Here is a 24829-nt window from a genome sequence, read left to right on the forward strand (position 1 = left end):
AGGTGGATAACAGAACAGGGTTTTGTGAAGCTATATATCAGGAAGAAAGTTTTATAGCTTTAGTGTTGCTTACAAATCAATTCCTTGGAGTTGGGTTACCATTAGTAGCTTTTAAGACTGCCTGGAGCTGTGTCATTCACTGCTATTTTGACACATTAATGCATTAATGGTATGTGGAGGCTGACATAACTTCTCTGAAGTACTATTACAGTAATTATTAGGAGTCTTCCACAAGATATGCAACGTTAAGAAAGGTGACAAAAGAGTATGTAAATACTCAGACATCACTTAAGCACCCATTCAACATTGACAGTGCATAATTAAGAAACTACAAAAACACTGAGATACAGACTGTCTGCTAAGAATCCCGTTAGAAAAAAATGAGCAGGAACAAAGAGACAGTCATCTGATAACGATGACTGGTGGTCTCAATTAGTTATTTTTGCTTCAGTAAAAGAGGGTTATAAGTCATAACAAGGTAAAGAATGTGAGATATTATGTTCTGTTTAGTTCTTTTGAAGAGAAAATGTTCCATTTCTGATTAGTTATTAATAAAATGAATACTGATTCAGGAGGCAATTTAAGAGGTATCAGATGGTATGAATCTTGAATGTGTGTCTAGAAGCATTAAACTTGGGACAAGATGGATATTTCAATTCCCGCTTAATATACCACAAATATGGTAAATTAATAAGAGTGGAAAAAAATAGTTTGGAAAATAAATCCCAGCAATCGCTAGTCAGTTTATTCTCCTCTAACTAAATTTAACCTGGATTATTTTTTAAGGTTAATATTCATATGAAGTAGAAATTAAATACATGATCCCGCTCCTCTCCTTCCAACAATGATCATTCTCATGCCATGCTAAAAGCTCAGTAAATCAGTTCTATGAACTGAGTCACTCAGTATGATAGGTTTGAGCGTAGTAGCTGTGTTAGTCTGTTTTCGCAAAAAGAACAGGAGTACTTGTGGCACCTTTGAGACTAACAAATTTATTTGAGCATAAGCTTTCATAGGCTACAGCCACTTCATCAGATGCATAGAATGGAACATGTAGCAAGAAGATATATATACATACAGAGAACATGAAAAGGTGGAAGTTGCTATACCAACTCTGAGGCTAATTAATTAAGATGAGCTATTATCATCAGGAGAAAAAAAACTTTTGTAGTGATAATCAAGATGGCCCATTTCAGACAGTTGACCAGAAGGTGTGAGGATACTTAACATGGGGAAATAGATTCAATTTGTGAAATGACCCAGACACTCCCAGTCTCTATTCAAGCCCAAGTTAATGGTATCTAGTTTGCAAATTAAATCCAGTTCAGCAGTTTCTCATTGGAGACTGTTTTTGAAACTTTTCTGTGGCAAAATTGCCACCTTTAAGTCTGTTACTGAATGACCAGAGAGGTTGAAGTGTTCTACTACTGTTTTTTGAATTTTATGATTCCTGATGTCAGATTTGTGTCCATTTATTATTTTGTGTAGAGACTGTCCGGTTTGGCCAATGTACATGGCAGAGGGGCATTGCTGGCACATGATGGCATATATCACATTGGTAGATGTGCAGGTGAACGAGAGCCACTGATGGCATGGCTGATGTGATCATGATGAGCTACCACCTCAGCTGGAACAAGGGCTGTACCAGGAGAAATGATTGTGCCCAGACTAGGAAGGTGTCCAGCTCCAGTCTGTGAAAAAAACTTATTGAAACATCTCTAAGGACCCCTACTAAATTTCAAATGGAGGTGAAGACCCCTTTGGAAATCTTAGACATAGTCCATGGAACCTCTGCTCCAAACAACAGTGGTCTCACTGTCAAAAACATTGGATTCAGTTTTAACAGTAGAAGCAAAACTCAGCTGAAGCCTTCACTGAGGACTATCGGTTCTCATGTTGCAGATTCTCACACCCGTGTCTATTACTGTGATATGCAATGCAACGTGAATCACAAATGCTGAAGGGAAAAAACAGATTGACAGAGCCAGAAGAGTACCCAAAAGTCACCTTCTACAGGACAGGCCCAACAAAGAAAATAACAAAACGCCACTAGCCATCACCTTCAGCTCCCAACTAAAACCTCTCCAGCACATCATCAAAGATTTACAACCTATCCTGAAAGACGATCCCTCACTCTCACAGATCTTGGGAGACAGACCAATCCTCGCTTACAGACAGCCCCGCAACCTGAAGCAAATACTCACCAGCAACCACACATTACGCAACAAAAACACTAACCCAGGAACCTATCCTTGCAACAAAGCCCAATGTCAACTGTGTCCACATCTCTATTCAAGTGACACCATCATAGGACCTAATCACATCAGCCACGCCATCAGGGGCTTGTTCACCTGCACATCTACCAATGTGATAGATGCCATCATGTGCCAGCAATGTTCCTCTGCCATGTACATTGGCCAAACTGGACAGTCTCTACGCAAAATAATAAATGGACACAAATCTGACATCTGATGAAGTGGGCTGTAGCGCACGAAAGCTTATGCTCAAATAAATTTGTTAGTCTCTAAGGTGCCTTAGTATGATATTTCTCATATTCTCTGCTACCCAGCAGCATTTCTTTTCCTTCAAGCCTCCATTTGGGACTCAATCCTGGAAGGGGCCAAGTATCCTCAGCATCAGGCCCTTGATCCCTATGCCTTTAACAATCTCATTGCAATCTACTCTAGAAACTGCTGTGCTCTATAGCTCCATTTCTTTGCAACTCTGATGCTGTGTTTTCTCTGAGGACGCACTAAATTCTGGAGAACTTCTGAGTTGGGACTACACATACACACACATATATCTCGGGATTCCGATGACCTCACAACACACTTGAGCTTTGCAACAATGGGTAAAATAATGTAACTCACTCCTGGGTGTGTTTTCAGACTGTTTGTGTAGTATCTTCTTTCACTCTTGATACACACACAAAAATTACACCATACCTGTGGTAGTTTATTGATTATTTTGATTAATTTTAAAAATATAATTTAAAACTTTTGTGGGTAGTATAAAAGCCAAATTTTCTGCTTGACTTCAATGGACCATGCTAATCACGATTTTTTTATTATGTTGAAAGGTGAGCTGAAAGGCTATCTGCCTGCCAGGACCTGAGTTAAAGTTCTGTGTTTGCCCTACAATATTTCTTGGCATCATTGACCCCAAAATCAGACCAAAGAACTGCATCCTTTAAATTTCCTTAGGTGTCTGTCTGTATGATCATCATTTTTAGCTGAGGAAATACAGGTAACCGGTCTGTAAAGTTATTTTTGACTGTTTTTAATAATAGTTGAAATATTTAAATCAATAAATTCTTACAGCCAAATCCTAAAGTCCAGTGATAATTTAGCAAGAATAAAAACTGAACAAGAACCTCAAGATTTGGCCTCAATGATTTTGAAATCATAAACATTTTTATATTCATAGACATATCAATATTTAAAGTTTTTTCAGTTTACCTTTAATATATGAAAAAAGTAGTTCAACAACATGAACAATATTTTAAGTGCTCCAAGGACATTTTAAGTCTGTCAGTTTTTAATCATAATGACTGTCTGAAATCAGGCGTTTCATACACGTTAAATTTTGGCAGCAGCCTATTTTCAGTAAAATGGCACAGTTAACATTTGATTTAGAAACATTTCAAAACAGTCCACAGAAAATCTTTTTTAAGACTACAAAATGCCTTGGTATGATTTATGATATGAAAGGTAGTAATGTACCTTTGAAACATATTAGAACTGTATTTCTCTTGTTTTATTAAGAGATTCCAGCTTGCACCTTGGCAGCTTGATATATGTTTCGTTACATCTCATGTTTTTCACCTTTGCCATAAGGACAGAACAAACTTGATACTAATATTCTACTGGTTAGATTAGCTACCAAGAAGGTCAGAGCCTTTTCACATCTTGATAGGAAAGGAAAGCAAATGAGAATTGCTTTAATAAGTATAAGTATGGTATTGTTAGATTGAAAAATAAAGGCTTTTATCTTTTTTTTATCATCCATGGACTAAGCTTTCTTTCCTTTTGTATTTAAACCTCCTACAAACTTTAGTTTAAAATGTGAACTTCTTGTTTCACTGACAGGGGTCCAGCCTACAGCAGAGCCAGTCTCCTGGAAACCCAATGAGCACAGCTGGCCCTGATAAAAGCTGCCTGATTGACCATGCCACCGGATTGACTGAAGAAGTCAGCAAGATGATACTTAAATTCACTAGCAGCAGCAGTGCAATGGCAGGGTTGGCCTGGGCTGGCCTGGTGGGAGTTAGAGGATTTTCTGACCCCCAGATGAAGTCACCCTGGAAATTGAAGAAGAGCCTACTGGAGAGGGAGAACGGATACAACGTAGGGGAAAAAGAGGGCAGTCGAAGCAGAAAGTTACAATTGTAGGATCCCTAGCCAAAGAAATAAAATGAGGTAATGTTAACCCTGAGATAGCAGCTGAGTGGATTAAAAAAATATAGTAGGCTGCGAGATGGAGATCTTTAGCTGAATGTAAAAACAAGGAGAGAGTTGATACGCTGCTAAAAACTAAAATGCTGGGGGAAGTTAAAATAAGTTGCCAGCTTTAACTGAAAAAGAGGGTGTAATATATGGAACGCCATTAGAACTGAACAATGGTGAGCTAACTAAAAGCACAGGAGAAGATAAAGTATTAGTTAACAAGTGACTAATTAGTAAACGAGGACGGGAAAACAAGCCATCAACAGCAGTACTAACTGGGCTGTGAAGGGGTGGACAAACCTCACCCAAGGCCAGAAGAGTTTAAAGGGCAGTACTGGGTGCAGGTATTCTCACTCCAGCCCTGCAGTGCATGCTCCAACTGGATACAGGGCTGAAAAGGGAGCAACCCAGCTCAGAAGAGGGTAGGACAGACCTAACCTGAAGTGCCCTGATAAGAGCACCGGAGCAGTGTCTCTGTGGGAATAAGACCATGTGATGAGCCTGATTAGGACTGATGGTTTGGTTGCCTTTTTCTTTTTCTTTTCACCTTCTATTGGACTGGAGGGACCCAAGCTATCTGTCCACCTTGCTGCCCCTCTGAGTGAAAGAGGACCTGGACTGCAATACCCACCCACTGGGAGGTGGCACTAAGTATACTAACCACTAGGCCACCTAACCCACTGAGGACCCAAGTACACAGCCATTGTGGCTTAAACAAATTTTGTTTTCAATAAATAGATCCAATGGACTCTGTAATGTGGAAGAAACAATGGATCACCTTTTATGGGTATGAAAGGACTTTATTAAAGAAAGGGAAAAGATTTCTGAGGAATCAGATATCTTAAGGTAACAGAAGTTACATTATGTTATTTAGTAAAAATATTGGGGAAACAGAGTACTATTAAAAAGGCTTTGTTACATTACCTGAAAGACACAGGGCAGAGTGAGAGAATATAAACTCCCAAGTATTGAGGAATTATTGTTGGTGGCAGCTATAGACTATTCAGTCAAGTCTGTTTCATCATAAAAAGGAGAAAAACGAAAAAGTCCAGTGGCTGCTCAGTGCATTCCTAGCCTGCACTTTTGCTTAGTCCTGTCCCTACCTCCACTATTTCTAGCCTTGCCCCAGCACCCGCCTGCATCTGTTCCTGCTCCAGCCCAGCTCCTTCCTGAACTCTGGCTCCTGGCTCAGACCCTCCGCTGTACCTTCGGCTTAGGCTTTGGTCTCTGATTCCTGGCTACAACCTTTGGCTTTGCTCCTGGAACTGCCCTGTCAGCTCTAAACTGGACTCTTGCTCCAGCCACTAGTCCAGATTGTCCAAGACTCAGTCGCTGATACCCACAGATAATGTTATCCAGTTCAGGATTAAACTACTAGTTTACAAACTAAACAATAAAAAAAGTGATAATTTGTGATAACATGTAATATGGAAACACAATTTTCCAATATACACATGTCAAACTCTCCTAGCTAGCCATTTGCTCCCTCCTCTCCCAACTACTGTTTTTCAATAATTTTTTTAACAGTAAGCAACATCTGTAAGGAATCACTGAACTTCAGTATTAGGAAGTACCAGCATAGGTTTCCTCTCTCTCAAACATTCCCTTTTCAGGTACACACAGCATACACTGTGCTCTGATAATACAGAAATTGAGACTAAACTATTTAATAATTTCACAATACAGTATTTAATAATATGCCTCTGTAGCAGCTGTACTAAGCCCACATACATGGTAGAAAATACAATGTATTTACCTCTCCTCTTTAGAAATTAAAGCACACACACTTTTTGTAGGAACAGACTGCATACCTGTCCTCAATTCCATAATCAAAAGAAGCTTTAAAAAGAGCTTAAGTATCAGCATATCACGTGTATATCATATTTGCCTGCCTGCCATGCCCCAAAAACCAAGAGACCGAAGAAAAGATTCAAAAAAGCACTTTTTTTTTCTAATGACACAAAAATCCTTTGTTATATGCCAGGGGCAATCATGACACATCATGCTCTGATGACCACAGTCATAAAATATGAAATTTAGTAGTAATAATAATAATTAATAACAACAAAAATGTTATGCATGTCAGTATCGGCTACACAAGCCTAAATTCCTGAGAGCAAACAGAAGCTGTTTCTTGAGAAGATGCATTTTCAGAAAGAATAAAAAACTGGTGGCCAAGACAGAAACAAGCTGCAAGCATTTGGTTAACAAAAATGAAATAATTTTCTCTTGTTAAGAGACAAAATGGAATGAGTGTTTAAAATTATCAGATTATGTTACATTAGTTCATTCAGAGATTTTAGAAATAACAGCCCTTTGGATAGGAAATCAAACATACATAAAGAAAAGGATGAAAAGATTCAGTGTAACTCCATAGAAAAGAGTTTTACACAGACCTCTTGGATGACAAATTTCAGAGTAGCAGCCATGGTAGTTCATCTTAAGAGGAAGTTCAATTGCTAGGAGCTTGTGACCAAAAAGTATCTTGCTAATATGTGTTTATTTTAAATAAAGAATGCTGATTAATGACCACAAGTAACAAATAACAAGAAAATGTATCAAAGGTTTGTATGTTAAATCAAAGACCAACGGAACTATTTTAATGTTGAAAAGCCAATGTGCAAGGCAAACCTTCAAAAATAAACCCAATCAAAATATATCATAGGGAACTGAAGAGCCACAAGGATGGTTAACCGCTTGGATTAGAAGTACACAGATGAAGTGATTCCAGCACACATCAAATAAGAATAAACAAGTACACATACAGAGATTTAAGATGTACATAGCTAATTTATTCTGTTGATGTTGAACCAAACTAAGATTGCTGGAGAACAGATGATCCAAGTGCCTGTATTGTTGTATAGTAGTTTTGTTAAATACATTTACAAAAACAACTAAGAATGTGGAGTGAGTTTACATAAAAGACCAGAAAACTTCAAAATGGACTTAACAAAGAAGAGACACCACATAGCAAGAATGTAGAGCAAAAGTGTATATATATATGTATTATCCTGACTTCCTTACCTAAAGATAGCATTCTAACTCGACAGTAACATAATAGCTAAAATTAACATTGAGACATATTTTAAAATAGCTTCCGCTTCACACTGGGAATATCCGTGCAGTACAACATTAAAAGCTGTATCATCAACTGCTCCATTACTGCAGTGGATCATAATTCTTTGTAGCACACAAAATGCATGTCAAGTTCTAAGCAGTTCACTCCATGAAGACTATGACACATGAACTGCACACCGATAAACATGCTCTTTAATTTGTAAATTATATATTCTGACATCATAGAACACAAACCTTTGACATACAAAACATGTCTATCATGAGCTAATTTAAAACTGAAGCCATGGAAATAAAAACAGTGTTTATATATTGCCTTGAGGTGGTTTCTTTTCAGCTTCTGGGGATGGACTGTTTCACAGAGAGGTGTGGGTCTCATAACAGTGCAGACTATCAAGACAATCTAGAACAACAAATGAAATAATTGCCAGGAAAAAAATCTCAGCGAAACATGAGTGTAAATTGGGGAGCTTCTTTGGATAAATCAGGAAATAAAATATAAAATAAATATAGAGAAATTGAAATAGCAAGGTTCACAAATCTCTCTCTGGAAGGCTTCTATGCAGAAGTACGACAATTGTAATATAGAATTGTTCTTTTTCATAATGTTAAATGTATTTTTCTTAAGTATGCTACATATATATGTATATATATAAAATTACAGATAGAACAGAATGGGGAAAAAGTTTGTCCAGTGTAAGTTCATTTGATATGAGCAATCAACAGTGAGGAGAGTTTACAGTTATTGTAGTTCTTACGATGGGCATGAAATTGCTCTCACTGAGGTCTATGACAAAACTTTGTTATAGCTAAAAGAAAAGGAGTACTTGTGGCACCTTAGAGACTAACCAATTTATTTGAGCATGAGCTTTCGTGAGCTACAGCTCACTTCATCGGATGCATACCGTGGAAACTGCAGCAGACTTTATATACACACAGAGATCATAAAACAATACCTCCTCCCACCCCACTGTCCTGCTGGTAATAGCTTATCTAAAGTGATCATCAAGTTGGGCCATTTCCAGCACAAATCCAGGTTTTCTCCCCCTCCCCCCCCCCCCCACACACACACAAACTCACTCTCCTGCTGGTAATAGCCCATCCAAAGTGACAACTCGCTACACAATGTGCATGATAATCAAGGTGGGCCATTTCCTGCACAAATCCAGGTTCTCTCACCCCCTCACCCCCCTCCAAAAAACACACACACAAACTCACTCTCCTGCTGGTAATAGCTCATCCAAAGTGACCACTCTCCCTACAATGTGCGTGGTAATCAAGGTGGGCCATGTCCAGCACAAATCCAGGCTCTCTCACCCCACCGTTCCCTTTTTTTTTTTTCCCGGGGACACACACACACACACACACACACACACACACACACACACACACACTCACTCTCCTGCTGGCAATAGCTCATCCAAACTGACCACTCTACAAGTTTAAATCCAAGTTTAACCAGAACGTCTGGGGGCGGGGGTAGGAAAAAACAAGGGGAAATAGGCTACATATAAATAGGTTATAGCTAAATAGTCTAGACTGAGGACCAGATCTTGGCCCCTGCTCTGGCTAATTTGCACCACTGACAGCACAGAATAGCTGTAAAAACCTCAGATCCAGTCCCCTGCGGTATTATCCCACCAAAACTGGATTTCCACTGTAGGCAAACCTCCCGGTGAAATAGAACCACTTCAGTGGCTCCTGTGCTACTCCCCTACTGGTCCCATGGAAAGTGGGTATAGCTGAGACAAAAGGGATGTGGCTGCGGGTTATTCCTAGGTCCTAGTAATGCCTTCCTGCTGTAATGATCCCTTGGCACCAAAGGCAGATAAGAATAAATTAGAGCAGTTCCAAGGCACTAGCTTACACCAAGTGTCACATACATCAGGATAGGGGTGCACATAGGTTATTTTGTCCCTTTCCCTCTGAGGTGTGCTAACTATTGCTCCGATGATAGTACTGTGGAGCTGAAGATGGCATAGAAGCAGAGTCCCCAGCAACTGCACAATGTTCCACAAAGGTGCCCATATAACCACTCTGCAGATCTCTGAGATGGGGACATCCTTAAAGAAGGCCACAGATGAGGAGATAGATCTTGTGCAAGGATTCCTTTGTGGGGACATAATATTTTTGTCTGCCCCCTTGTACGTGGGGGCTACTGATGTTGGGGTTTGCCACATTGTCTCAGCTGGGTCTAGGAGAGCCTCATTGATTGGGAGGGCGATTTTCAATGAGGAGGAAGAGTGAAGGATGTCGATGAGCTGGTGGTGTGTGTCTTTGATCTCCTCCAGTGGTATGTCTGCCACTCTTTTCACCAGCTCCTGAAACAAGTGGAAGTCATATGCCATGAAAGGTAGTGAACGCTTCATCCAGGGAAGAGAAGGATATGGCCTTAGGTGTTACCTCCTCCTCCATGTCCCTTTCTTGCTTCCCCATTTCTTGAGGCTCTAAGACCCTCAATGCAGTGGCCACGGGAGCATGCCTGTGGCATTGTTGGGTGATGCTTCACACCCTTGAGGCAGGCTGTCGGAACACTACCCATGAGTCCCAATAGGGGCACTGTGTTAGCATAAGTCCTGATGGAGGTGCCCGGGGTGGCCGTACCAAAATTATGGTAATGCCATCTGCTGATATGTTCCCAGATCTTGTTGATGGTGGATCCCATATGGACCTTGAGAGGACCTTGAGAGGAGTACTGCAAAATTCCCTCCAGCTCACTATCCAACCCCTCACTTGACAATGGAGTGGCACAGCATGATTGTGGAAGATACCCTGTGCCTGGCAATGGCTCAGTGCCATGAGCTCAGTACTGAGGGGCAGAGAGTCAGGTACCTTCAACATGCCTCAGTCACCATCTGATGGAATTCCGCTGGTACCGAGGGCCCCCACATCAGTGGCAGTGCCGGGGGAGATGGTGAACTTGTCTGCACCAGTCTCTCTGGTGCCAGGTGGGATAATATTGCTGGCCGTACCGATGTTGACTTGTGTACCGGGAGTATCTTAGGCCATTTGCCCTTATCTCTCGGTACTAAAGATTCAGTGCCCATGCCCAAAGAGTCTGTGGACCTGTCAACAGTACTGGAGGCCGACATTTGCCATGAGTGCCGGATGATCTCTGTGCCAGCGGTGCCAAGGATACCGAGCAAGATGGTGATTGCTTTCAGCTATCCCTGAGCTCGCTGAGGAGACTTCCCACTCTCTTTTCCAACTTATGAGAGGAGTCCCCAGACCATTTCTTGACTCACTATCCTTCAAAGTCAAAGGTTGAGGGGAAGACTCACACCTGTCAGAGGCCTGGAGTCGGAGAGCTGCCTTCATAAAGATGATTTTTTGGCAAAGCTGTCTGACCTTGCGGAATCTCGGTCAGAGCTGCTGGCAAGGCAGCACTTCTGTTGGATGTGGCCCTCACCGAGACAGCGGATGCACTGGGAGTGCTTGTCTGCAACCAAGTTCACCTTACTGCAGTTGTGGCACTTCTTGCATCGCACCTAGCCAGGCATACCCTTGTCCAGGGGGTCCCCCGCACCTGAGTTCAACACAAGAACAAAGTCATTTCTTCATCTGTCTTCTTCTTCCTTCTCTCTCTCTTTTTTTTTTTTAAAGACACAGCCAAATAAAAAGTCATAAGAGGAAAAGAAACAAAAAGGCTTCTAAAGAAGCTAAAATGTAACAAATGAAAGAGAGTTAACGATCCACTAACGGACAGCTAACGGCTCCATCTTCAGCCAGAGGTGGGTGAGAAGGAGCTGCATGCGCTGGCTTGCCTTGTGGCACAGCGCGAGAAGAGACGCAGCATGTGCAGGCCTAACGGACCCTGCTACTGAAGTTCTCCAATCAGCAGCACAGGGACATACCCACACCTACAGTGGAGCACCCATAGGGACACCACTCAAAGAAGAAATAATATTTAAGTGAAGATCGTATTCTAATAAAATTTTTTACTTCACGCAACACTGTTCTATTCTTTGAAAACAAAAGTTGCTCTTCAGAAGTATTGGTCCAGGGTTTTATACATATTGCTGCATAAAAGAAAATGACCCTAACATGAATGTTTTAGCAATCTTGTGATCAATGCCATAATACTCAGACTTAAAAATAAAACCCTCTTCAAAAATTTCATGATAATGGCAGAAAGAATGCTACAAAAGCGAGAGAGGAATTTAATTCCATGTGACTTCTGTGTGCATAACAAAAATTACATTTTTTTATGTAATAACAAGAGACGGACCTTAAAAACTTGCAGGAAACAGCAGAAAATTTGCCTCAAAATGATTTTTTAAAAGCAGCTGAACAAAACCATGGCAAGTCAAAATGTTTTCAAAAAAGCCATTCTACTTAGATCAACAAGAAACATCTGCCAGGTTTCAGATATCAAAGCCCTCACTCAACTTCAAACAAATCAGATCTCTTTGAAAGCAACCGAGGGGCCTGAAGATACAACACAAACACGAACACAAACCTATGTGTTGATGTACTATTTCTCTTCATAAAAAGTGTGATATTTGGGTCATATTAAACACACACACTTAAAAAAACCCAGCACTAGCACTTCATGCATACCTCCAAATGAAATAATTATTGAAAGGAGCTAAGAACTGTTACTTTTGGCAGTAGCATGCCAAAGCAAGCTTTGCTTGCTGCAGGGAAAAGCGTATCCCAGGGCATTACCTACCCCTGAAATAGCTCTAATGATGTGTGTGCAACCCCCATTTCCCTCACCTGGCACCTCTACCTCCTTCCCTTCAAAAGTTGATCTTAAGCTTAACCCTGCATTATCTGACTTCTGAGCGTTGGTTTCTCAAACTTAACATAGCACTAGCTATTTGCATGAAATTATTTTGATTTAAAAACAAAAACCCCAAATCCTCTGAAAGCTCAGATTTATTTTAAGCTCCATTGGCTCCCACAGCCCAGCTCTTATGTTCTTTGCAGTAAACCACAACGGACTGAATGGGGGAACTCATAAGTTTCACCAGCTTTGCCATTTTATACTTTTAAAAATGTATCTTTACCAAACTATGGTCCTTATCTATGATATTCCTATAGTTAGAATGAACAAATACTGCAGGTGGTCAACACCTAATTTTCACGGGCTTCCACTGCAGGCCCACTGATTTTGGCCTATTCAGTTTGAAGCCTCCTGAATAGAGCCCAACTTAACGGAGGCCATCCTATCTCAGTGGCATCTTCAGCACACAGGTATCTTAAATTTTGAGGTATTTTGAGCAAAGTTTGTTTTCTTCCATTTCACCACACTATTTTCTGTTTATTATCTAATCACAGTCCTTTCCTCCACCACCAGCCCCATTTGGAATATCAGGCTATGACAAAAGATATTTTTACTCAGTGGTGCTGGAACCATTTGTATAGTGAGGGTACTGAGAGCCATTGAACCAAACTGGCAACCATGTATATGATGGAAACCACTTCAAGCCAGGGGGTGAGGTAGCACCACTAGTTCCAACACCTATGTTTTTACTTTAAAAACAGAAAATGTCCTAAATAAGGACATGTATAAAATAGCTCCCACATGATGGTACATGTGTGTATGGACCACTTTGTGAGGGAAAGAACAGATCTGCATTTATGTCCTTCTTCAGGAAAAAAAAGAATACACTTTAGAGAACACATCTACATGTATTTGTAAAAATAAAAGTTCGGTTTCATGTGTGAATATGTATGAGGGACAACTGACCGCTAGGAAGGGAAGGTCGAAAGTCTGTGAGCTAAGAAGCCGCAAACAGAAGTGTCTACATACACATTTCTGTGATGAGAACCTGTGTATGTAGATGTACCCCTAAACAGTGATGGACATGTGTGCAGACATTTTTAACTATGCTGAGTATGCAACTGTGTGATATCTTATGTATATATGGGGCTGTCATAAATATAAAGGGAAGGGTAACCACCTTTCTGTATACAGTGCTATAAAATCCCCCCTGGACAGAGGCAAAACCCTTTCACCTGTACAGGGTTAAGAAGCTAAGGTAAACTCCCTGGCACCTGACCCAAAATGACCAATGAGGGGACAAGATACTTTCAAATCTGGAGGCAGGGAGAACAAAGGGTTCTGTCTGTCTGTGTGATGCTTTTGCCGGGAACAGATCAGGGATGGACTCTTAAAACTCCTGTAAAGTTAGTAAGCAATCTAGCTAGAAAATGCATTAGATTTTCTTTTGTTTAATGGCTGGTAAAATCAGCTGTGCTGGAGGGAATGTATATTCCTGTTTTTGTGTCTTTCTGTAACTTAAGGTTTTGCCTAGAGAGATTCTCTATGTTTTGAATCTGATTACCCTGTAAAGTATTTACCATCCTGATTTTACAGAGGTGATTCTTTTACCTTTTCTTTAATTAAAATTCTTCTTTTAAGAACCTAATTGATTTTTCATTGTTCTTAAGATCCAAGGGTTTGGGTCTGTGTTCATCTGTACCAATTTGTGAGGATTATTATCAAGCCCTCCCCAGGAAAGGGGGTGGGGGCCTTGGGGGATATTTTGGGGGAAGACGTCTCCAAGTGGGCTCCTTCCCTGTTCTTTGTTTAAAACGCTTGGTGGTGGCAGCATACTGTTCAAGGACAAGGCAAATTTGTACCTTGGGGAAGTTTTTAACCTAAGCTGGTAAGAATAAGCTGAGGAGATCTTTCATGCACGTCCCCACATCTGTACCCTAGAGTTCAGAGTGGGGAAGGAACCTTGACAGGGGCATACTTCAAATGTAGGGCATCTGACAGGTCTGAACAGGCTTTTAATTTATGTATATCTGTAAGTTCTCTAACTATGAAATATCCTGGGCAAAATTCTGGTCCTAATGAAGTCAATGGCAAGGCTCACATTGACTTCAATGGGGCCATAATTTCCTCCATTGTATCCAAAAGAGCTATCATGAGTTAGGATAGATTGTTAATTGTTACAGGATCATTCAAAAATGTATTTGCCCTGGCAGAAACTTTTTCTGCATCGGTCCGCAATCACCGATTATGTGCATTACATTTTAAATTTGTGCAGGTTTCTCTATTTCATGAAAACTCTCTTTTAACACAAGGAACAAAAGCACTGATATTACTGAGTGAAATTCACTCTTATGCAGAGGGTCAACTGAAGGTCTAGGCACCTCTTAAACTCCACTTAATCCCTCATGAACGGGTTTCAGCGAGACTTACATGGTGCAAAGACTGTGAGCTGGCCCTGTGCCTCGGGATGAATTTCATCCACTCTAAATGAATATGTTGATATTATATTTTCTATGAGTGTGTACTTTGAAAAGTTTTGGAATTGTGAAAATGCTAAGCAGAAAATTGCTTTTATTTTTATATGCAAGATGTGTAATCATAACTATCCTAATTCTTTATTCACTAGTATTTCATAAGGGCTAGGTATTGTTGATGGCTTCTACCACCGCCCCAGAGAAAATGTAACATTAAAGTTGTTATTTCATGCCCTGAATATGTATGAAGTGTCCCTCTGGAACTCTCATAATTTCAATTATGCTATTGCATCTACTTGAAAAGTTTTACTGTATTTCTATGAAAGATTACTGTATGCACTTTTCAACAAAACATTTGCTATAATTTCTTCTAGAGAAGCCAGAGGAGGTCTTTGGGATTTGAATGTTATGGCCCAAATTTTATAGTCTTTAACTAAGCAAAAATCCCATTGACTTTAATGGGAATTTTGCTTGACTAAAGCCTGCAGATCTGGTCCTATGTGAGCAAAGTACATAATGTGATTCCCGAGAGTTCTAAATGTGATAAAAACTTCTGGGTTCAAGAAAACCTATCTGTATAATATGAACCTGAAATGTGATTTACATGACAGAACTTCTATTCCCTTCTTATTCCATGGATGACAAAACAACTCCCACTGCCCTCTCTGCAGTGATAGTTTTATTAAAAGTATATTTTAATCAATTTAGGGGGGAAATTTCAGTCCAAAAAGCAAAATAAAGATGCACAGGAAAACATCATTCATAGTTGGAGGCTACAAATAAAAGACATTCCCCTATATTGGGAAAAGAAAATACTCCCACAGAATTACTTACTACTAGATAATCGGTGAACTACATTAGGAGGATAATGCTTTTATTTCTTCCATAGAAGATTTTCCAGCATCCCTCCTCTAGAAAGCCCTAACTTAGCTCACTGTTAATTGCTTTAGTAGCATAAAGATATTCTATCCATGTTGACCCTGTGGGGCACATTTTAGTGAAACCAAAAAAAAAAAAAAAAAACCTTTTAGTACACATTCCTTTCCACTCCTAACTATAATTATTGTAATTAATCTGTATTATATTTCAGTATGTCTTTCAAACAGCACTTTCCTTTACTTGGGTTTTTGTGATTTGAAGGAAAGCATATTCGCTTTTTTGGATGCATGGATGTATATATATGTATGATGTAAGAAGTTAGACCTAGAAAGTGTGTGTATGTGTGCATATATATATATATATAAAGTGAAATGAATTTCCTTTTAGTATTTGACCGGAAGCAGTTTTACAAGGAAAATAAGATTGACTGTTCTGTCACTGGACCCATCATCATCCATGCATCCAAAAAAGCAAATATGCTCTCTCTCTGTGTGTGTGCGTGTATCACATATACATATGTGAGGTAAGAAGTTAGACCTAGAAAGTGCAGTGCGTGGTAGTCATCCTGAAGGTGTCACTGTGAAGTAACTGAAGCCCTCTATCTAATTATTAGATTTGAAAAGCAGTGGAAACCTCAACATAGTTCACACTACAGTTCAGTGAATCAATGTGTGTGTGTATATATATATATATATATATATATATATATATATATATATATATATATCTTCTCCATTTTGTACTAGTCACAGAAATTTAGTTTATTATTTAATGTGTTCTAGCTCCAAAAGCAAATAGATGGGTCCCTAGTTTGTTTCTGAAAACAAAGGTCAGACCTTACGTAATTCTCACATGAGCTTAACCAGCATTGTTGACATTTCAAAAGTTCATAAAATGTCAAAAATGCAAACAAGGCACATTGAAGGGAACAAAAGTAATTCTTTTACAGAAACTACAATCCTAGTAAAGTCCATATAATATGCAGTAGAAATTAAGAACAGAACCGTTGTTAACAACCCTCAGGAATCCTGTCAATATTTGTGGTAGTACATCCATCCATGGAACTTAATGTCTCTCTCATAGGAAAACTTGCAGATTTTATGTAAATCTAACCATTTTGCCAAAACTTACAAATCCACAGCATGTCTGTTTTAGAAGCTGATTCAGCCATCTCTAAAGTGCCTTAATAGCATCATGAGAACAAAGTGATAGTGTTTGGTGTCACAAAAGTATTGTAGTGGGAACTGGTAGCAAAATTGTTTTTAGAACGCCTAACACTTCTGATCATAAAAGATTCTTATGACCTTTTCTTGAGGTCCATTGTTTGCAAAAGGCCTTTGAAATTTGGCAGGGACAAAGCACCAAGGCTAGAGATGTGCCTTTAACCTGTCCCACTAAATTCACTTAGGTTTGGCTGAGAAACAAACTTCTAACATTTGTCATCTCCCTTCATTCCCTTTTTTCCTTAGAAAAATATTGGCAGCATGCCAAAATAAAATTGAATATAAACACTGTAAGCAGGGTCCATGCCAACACCACCATGCACTGCACTGGGAACACCTGGCAGCTGCAGAAGTAGCTGTAGTGGGGGAAGGGAGGGAGAGAGAACCACACCCTCCCCAGACCTATAGTCTCCATCCCCCTCAGGGATAAGAGCTCCCTTCATTGCCGAGGGGGAGGGACAGATTAAGTTCCTCCAAGTTAACTGCCCTCATACCCAGAACATGGCTTCAAACCTTCAGCACTTCAGAAAACAGTGTGTATGGTAACACCCATTGTTTCATGTTCTCTATGTATATAAATCTCCCCACTGTATTTTCCACTGAATGCATCCGATGAAGTGAGCTGTAGCTCACAAAAGCTTATGCTCAAATAAATTTGTTAGTCTCTAAGGTGCCACAAGTCCTCCTTTTCTTTTTGCGAATACAGACTAACACGGCTGCTACTCTGAAAAAATGAAATATACCCATACGGATCTTCAAAGCCATTAAAAGCACAAGAGACATTTCAGACACTAGGCTCAAACACCAGGTACAGTATGAGAACTTTTAGGAGGGAGCAGAATGGCATGAGAACTTGCTTAAGGGCAAACCAGCAATTGATCTCAATTTAACAGAACAAAAAACAAGTAATTAACCTCTGTACTGAAAGACAAAGCTTTACAGATCATGCAAAAAGAAAGAGATTTCTAAGGGTAATAGGAAATGTAAAAAACTGTCAAATTACACATCACACGTACCATCCAATTTTCCTGTTCATAAAAAGGCCAAAGGGGAGCTAAAACAGCTAGACAATGGACTTCTCCTGAAAAAGTTGAACGTTCAATGCCATGGGTATTCCCTATCCCAGTGGCGCCAAAACTAAAACACCCTGGTGAAATAAATCAATATACTGCTGCCTAATGAAGACACTAGAAATGAAAGATATCTCACACCACTTTAGATGACACTATTACCTACTTAAATGATATGAAAGCATGTTTAAAATTAGATTTAATCTCTGTATACTATCAATTAAAATTTAATCAAAACTACCACTATTTTAACATTCTCAGCACACATTGGACCGTGATTTGAATTTTGGCATCCCATCTGTAGCAGAAATCTTTCAGATTGATATTAAAGGAACACTGTCATGTTTAAATGGAGTACTGAATGTCAGTGATGACATTCTAGTACATAGAAAAATGCAAGAATAATGATACCAGACTGGAGGCCATCTTTCAAAGACAGAAAGAACAATTCAGCCTTACATGAGAAAAATGTGATTATTAATGAGCATTTGAATTTTATGGCTGTTTTTTAAGAAAAGGGAGTGTCTGATGACCCCCTGAAACTCACAGGCATAAAACAAAAGCCTATGAACTACAAAACACTGCAGAGATAAGAAGCTTTCTGGCCCTCGTCTTTTTCTTCCTTGCTTGCTTCCTTACCTCACACCCGTCCCCTTGCCACTGTCGTCATCTTATTCACAACATGGCTGTTACTTAGCTTTTATGTAAAATAACATTTTAAAAAATAAAAAACAAAACAAAACATGAGAATGGACAAAAACACATCAAAATGCCCTGAAAACATTTTTAAAAAATACAGGGACCAGTGATTCTATCATATCATACTTTGACCCACAGAAACAAAACAGAAATAGTGAACAAAGCTCTCTCAAATTGAAAGGCTTTTAACAACTGATTCAGATATCAGGTTGAGTTTGCACGGCTGGTAGTTAGAAAAACACAACTTTGAAATTGGTCCAATTTGTTACGAAAATCATTGTGAAACTGGAAATATGGAATTGTAAAGGCCATTTTTAAAGAATCACCTTTCAAAATGTAACCACACTTTCATTCTGTTATAATCAAAAGCAAAAGTAAGTAAGTAAATGTAAAATAATAAGATCAGAACTTAACTATATAGCACAACTAAGATGCTTCTAGCAAATGCACTATTTAATAGACTGGTGAGTAATAAATTGCTGTCCATACAATCAGTGGAGAATGATATGGATAAAGAAGCTATTCTCAAGCAAGACATGCAATAAAAAAAAAAGAAAGAAAGAAAGAAACACAGCTGATAGGAAAGTGCAAATGAACCAACCATACACAGAATATTGATCGAAAGTGTGAAGCCAACCAGTAAATTTCAGATATCACATGGCTAAATTCCTTTTTAAGGTTATTTTAAAAGAAGAACAATGATCCCCAGCATGGAAAGGAAAATTTTCATGGACTGTAAGAAAGCAAGCCGGAAAGAATGCAAGAAAAAAACTGATGGTTACTATTAGGAAACAAGATGAAGTTCTAACAGATCATGGTCAAGGCATAATTGAGGACATCATACCATTTTATCTACAAGGCAAAGCACCAATCAACATGTGAAAAGACTTTGGACAGATTCTAAATACTTCTCAGAAGAGTAGGAATAAATACCACCAGATCGATTTTTGTTTGCAAAACAATGATGGAGAAACAATATCATGTGGAAAATTTAAAAAACCTAATATGCTGTGATATAATAAATATATCTCCTTTAAGATTTTTCTTACAGCATTTAACAAAAATAGTTATTTCATACTACAACATCTGAAGTTCTTTCATATTAGCTAATTCTGGCTGGGATGATTTAGTTGGGGATTGGTTATGCTTTGAGCAGGGGGTTGGACTAGATGACCGCCTGAGGTCCCTTCCAACCCTGATATTCTATGATTCTGTGAATTCTCTGAAATGGAATCATTTGAAAACTTGAAAATGGAAAATATGTAGAGACATTACAAATTCCTAAAATGTAGATATTACCATTCTGCTGCCATGCTGCAGCTGCTCAAAGTAACTACACTAATACTCACGTACCACTCTTAGGGCTAGTGAATGAATAAAGATATAGTCCAAAGTGTTCCAACACAGCAACACTATAGATGGCTCTCTGTTTTCTGCAGTTATGGTTTTGTATCAAATAGATAGATGAAAGGTAATCCAGTATTACAGTGATACGAGCCATAGAAGGATTTTGTAGGTGGACAGAAAGGAAGAGAAAGGGAAAACAGGTGCTTACTTCTCCTCTCTAGATTTGAATTGGGTTCTGCTGCAGAACCCAGATGGAAGCTCTACACCACCCTACAGACACTACAGAGTGCTGTATTTGGTTCAGTGTTTAAAATATCTAAAAACTGAAAAAGCTTGTTCAGTCAGAGTCCCATATTGTACAAAGCAATGAGACCTAAAGCCCTAGATCTAAAGCTTTGTAGAGTGACCTATCAATGCTTGGATGAATTCACTTTCTGACCACTTCAGTGTTAATTATGAACTTAAGTCAATGTTGATTTCTTTGATTAATTGATGAGAATGAAAAGCTAGGAGAAAGCAGAACAAACAGTATCTGATTAAACAATTTAGAATATGTTCAGGAATCTATTTTCTCATGTTATTAACCATTTTAAAGACTGTAGTCATAAAAATACTTATTTGAACAGGCAAGATTTAAATGTGTTTTCTACATGTGTCTAGTATAGAAATATATCATCATACGCAAGAGGAGATCTTTTATTGGACCAACATCTGTTGGTGGAAGTACAGGCTTTTAAACTACACAGAGCTCTCCATCAGGTCTGAGGAAGGAAATCAGACTGTCTGAGCTAAATACAAGTTGGGACAGATTGTTAAGCATAAGGGCAAATGCATGTTGTAGGTAGTAAAATGAAATGAAGTGGGCAATTGAGGGTTAGCCTGTTATGCATAAGAAGTTTCAAGTGGGCAATTAAGGGTATTTAGCTCAGACAATCTGATTTCCTGGAGACCTCAAAAGCTTGTTTCCACCAACAGAAACTGGTCCAATAAAATATAGTACCTCACCTAATTTGTCTCTCTCATACCCTGGGACTAACACGGCTACAACAACACTGCAAATAACGGGAAAACAAATACACTTCTGGTCTGGTCCTGGCACAAGAAATATATTGATCATGTAGCTATGCTGCATTAAAGTTGTTTAGTCCACTGGTAAACAGAAACTCGTTTGTACTCTGTAATACAAACAGCTTACATTTGGTTTTTTTAATTGCCTTACTTTTCTCCTTATTACCTTTTTAAAAATTGAGTCCTAGCTACCTTTTCTTTGGTTGGTATATTAATATCTGGAAAAAACTTATTTCTTACCCTATGTCATAAATATAAAGGGAAGGGTAAACCCCTTTGAAATCCCTCCTGGCCAGGGGAAAGCTCCTCTCACCTGTAAAGGGTTAAGAAGCTAAAGGTAACCTCGCTGGCACCTGACCAAAATGACCAATGAGGAGACAAGATACTTTCAAAAGCTGGGAGGAGGGAGAGAAACAAAGGGTCTGTGTCTGTCTGTATGCTGGTTTCTGCCAGGGATAGACCAGGAATGGAGTCTTAGAACTTTTAGTAAGTAATCTAGCTAGGTATGTGTTAGATTATGATTTCTTTAAATGGCTGAGAAAAGAATTGTGCTGAATAGAATAACTATTTCTGTCTGTGTATCTTTTTTGTAACTTAAGGTTTTGCCTAGAGGGGTTCTCTATGTTTTTGAATCTAATTACCCTGTAAGATATATACCATCCTGATTTTACAGGGGGAATTTCTTTATTTCTATTTACTTCTATTTTTTATTAAAAGTCTTCTTGTAAAACACTGAATGCTTTTTCATTGTTCTCAGATCCAAGGGTTTGGGTTTGTGGTCACCTATGCAAATTGGTGAGGCTTTTTATCCAACATTTCCCAGGAAAGGGGGGGTGCAAGTGTTGGGAGGATTGTTCATTGTTCTTAAGATCCAAGGGTCTGGGTCTGTAGTCACCTAGACAAATTGGTGAGGCTTTTTACCAAACCTTGTCCAGGAAGTGGGGTGCAAGGTTTTGGGAAGTATTTTGGGGGGAAGGACGCGTCCAAACAGCTCTTCCCCAGTAACCAGTATTAGTTTGGTGGTGGTAGCGGCCAGTCTAAGGATAACGGGGGTAATATTTTGTACCTTGGGGAAGTTTTGACCTAAGCTGGTAAAGATAAGCTTAGGAGGTTTTTCATGCAGGTCCCCACATCTGTACCCTAGAGTTCAGAGTGGGGGAGGAACCTTGACACCCTATCATATTATCTAAAAAACACTGAGGTCAAGATTTTAAAAACTGGGGAGAAAATTTTCATTTCAAAAATCAAAAGGATTGAAGTGATTAACTGTTAATTGTCTTCGAAAATCTCCCTGTGTGCCTAAAATCAAGCTTCTAATTCCATATTTGTGGACCTAAACAAATAACCTGATTTCTGAAAGTGCTGAGGACTCAGTAGCTCCCAATGACTTGTATGGGAACTGTTAGGTGATCAGTCCACCTATTGAGGTGCATAGACTTTGAAGCCCATTTTTAAAAACCTTGACTTGTGGTAATTATGACAGACCGGTGAGTTACAGATCTAGGAGTACTGGAGCATCACATGAACTGTATATTCAAAAAAGAGTTTGATCATTTTCTACTTTCTCGTGCATCCAAGTTACTTGCACATTACTAAAAAAAACTATCCTTCTTTTAGCTTATTCGAGTCCCTTCTGAACATTCACACCTCTATTTTACAAAATAAAGAGGGAATTATTTATGAACGGACTATATGGTGTATAAGTAAATCATAATAAAAAGTCTCTGGAGGAAAATGATTAAATGCAATAAGGTTGGCAAAAACTTCACATAAACACACTGGGCCTGACCCATTTACTGTATTCTATGGGGGAGGCCACTGGAATCACGGCTTCAGGCCTCCAGTGACAAAAATGTCACTCTCAGCAAAGTATCACAAGTTTGCTGAAACTTACATTTTGTTGATGGATCTGGAGTCAGTCTACCCAGGTTAGAAAGTGGACTGGGCTGGCTGGTGGAGAGGAGGTGAATGCAGGGAATCTTGGTGATGTGCTGATTTATCATAAGCTTTTAATAATCCCTAACTTGACTCTGTGAAGAAATCCAGTAGCTCTGAAGGGATGCTGTGGCAAAGAGCACTTGACCCCTCCCTCCTAGCCCCCCACATTCCCCAGAGCTCTGACACTGAGAACTTCCTTGGCTCTTCTGGGAGGCAGGGAATGCCCTCTGCTAAGGGAATGCTCTCTCTCTATTCTCATCTGAGCTTTTATGGTTTGGGGAAGTTCTTTATCTACTCTACATGGGCCACAAGTATTTTGTTTTTATGCTTGGTTAGGAATCTCTTACTTAAAAATTGTAAACCTATATGGAGAAAAAGCGTCTTTCATGTTATTTTTACTGCCCAAATCGTATCTATTTCCTGTGTGGCAACAATAGTATCATTTGTCATCACACAGTGATAAGATCACATCTTATGTCAGGGGCCAGGAGAGAAATGTGATCTTGTGCATTATATGATCTTATCTTTAAATTGTAAAAAAGCTCTTTAAGAGATGAAGGACAGTGTAACCCAAATCAAAATAAGGTTTTTATTTTTTTAAAGAAAAACATGATCTTGTTACCTTTTAAGAGAATGCCCAGCTTGATTAGTATTACTAAACTCCCTCAGGCAGAAGAAATCTTTACATTAAGAAAAAAATGGAGGATGATCCACCACAATAAAACTTCCCTTAGTTTCTTCCAAATATTTTTAGTCATTTTTTTTCTTGTAACAGCTTCTGATTTAAATATTTTAAAGAACATTTTATAGTATAGCAGGAGAATGAAAAACATGTAACATTAATAGATTAACAAGACGCAATTTATTACATAAAAATTAAACATATTAAATATTTGTTTCCAATTTTTGACTTGGAATTTTTGAGCACCAATGCAGGATCCTGTTTACTTCCTCAGCTGCAAATGCCAAAGCACTTACAATAATAGTAATATTTACACACACACACACATACAAGCTGGTTAGTGTGAAATCTGATGCAGGAGAATAGGTCAGACAAATAAAAAGATCTCACTGAGACGCAAGTGCAATTATAATATAAAAACCAGCAACTGTTTTTAGAGATACATTTCAGAAATAAGACAGTAAAAATGAATATAATAAATTATGCACCTAGCATTATAACATAGAAACAACTAAAAATGAGGTGTTGCACTGAACATGTCCTTTGGAGATACATCAATAAAAAGTAGGAAAAAAGGAAAGTTATATTGCTAAAAACCAAAGAGATGTGGGAGGACGTCTGTAAGAATGGGCTATTATCTCAGACACTCAAGCCCAGATCCTGATCAGTATATAGGTGCCTAACTTTGGATTAAATGAGAGAGAGACAAGGTAGGTGATGTAATATCTTTTACAGGACCAAATTCTGTTGGTGGAAGGGACAAGCTTTCGAGCTTCAAAGAGCTCTTTTTCAGGTCTGGAGAAGGTAACCAGAGTGTCCAAGGTGGAACAGATTGTTAAATATAAGGGGTTCACATATGCTGTAGGAAACCACTTAAAATGAAACAGACAATTAAGGGTTAGCAGGCAGAGGGTGTGTTACATATTGTTGCCATAAGCCATAAAACCAGTGTCTCTGTTAAGTCCATCGTTTTTAGTGTCCAGCAGAGAGATGAATTTAAAATCCTAGGCTCTCTTTTTGAAGGTTTCCTTTGCAGTCAGATTTGGAGTGATCGCTTTGTGAAAAGTGTTCACCATGGGTGTTTGGTATATTGTGTTTTTATTTTATTTTTGCTGTGTGAGTTCATTCAAGAGCATAGTGATTGTCTGGTTTCACCAATGTAGTTGTTATTGAGGCATTTGATGCACAGGATGAGGCCCA

At 38.9% G+C, this 24829-nt stretch overlaps 1 protein-coding gene across 10 annotated transcripts in view; it reads right to left on the minus strand.

Annotated features, from left to right (window-relative positions):
- Positions 1-24829, minus strand: part of STPG2 (sperm tail PG-rich repeat containing 2) — a 407840-nt gene that overhangs the window by 37712 nt on the left and 345299 nt on the right. For 7 of the 10 annotated variants that reach the window (XM_073340740.1, XM_073340747.1, XM_073340741.1 and 4 more), the window contains one exon: positions 7460-7923. The exons of the other annotated variants lie outside the window; for them this stretch is intronic. In XM_073340740.1, coding sequence (XP_073196841.1) covers positions 7618-7923 — 306 coding nt within the window. In that variant the 3' untranslated portion in view covers positions 7460-7617. Of the gene's footprint in view, positions 1-7459; positions 7924-24829 lie in introns of those variants that run through there. 10 annotated transcript variants of the gene reach the window in all.

Source organism: Lepidochelys kempii, chromosome 4 (genome assembly GCF_965140285.1).
Source record: "Lepidochelys kempii isolate rLepKem1 chromosome 4, rLepKem1.hap1, whole genome shotgun sequence".
In the NCBI taxonomy this organism is placed as follows: domain Eukaryota; kingdom Metazoa; phylum Chordata; order Testudines; family Cheloniidae; genus Lepidochelys; species Lepidochelys kempii.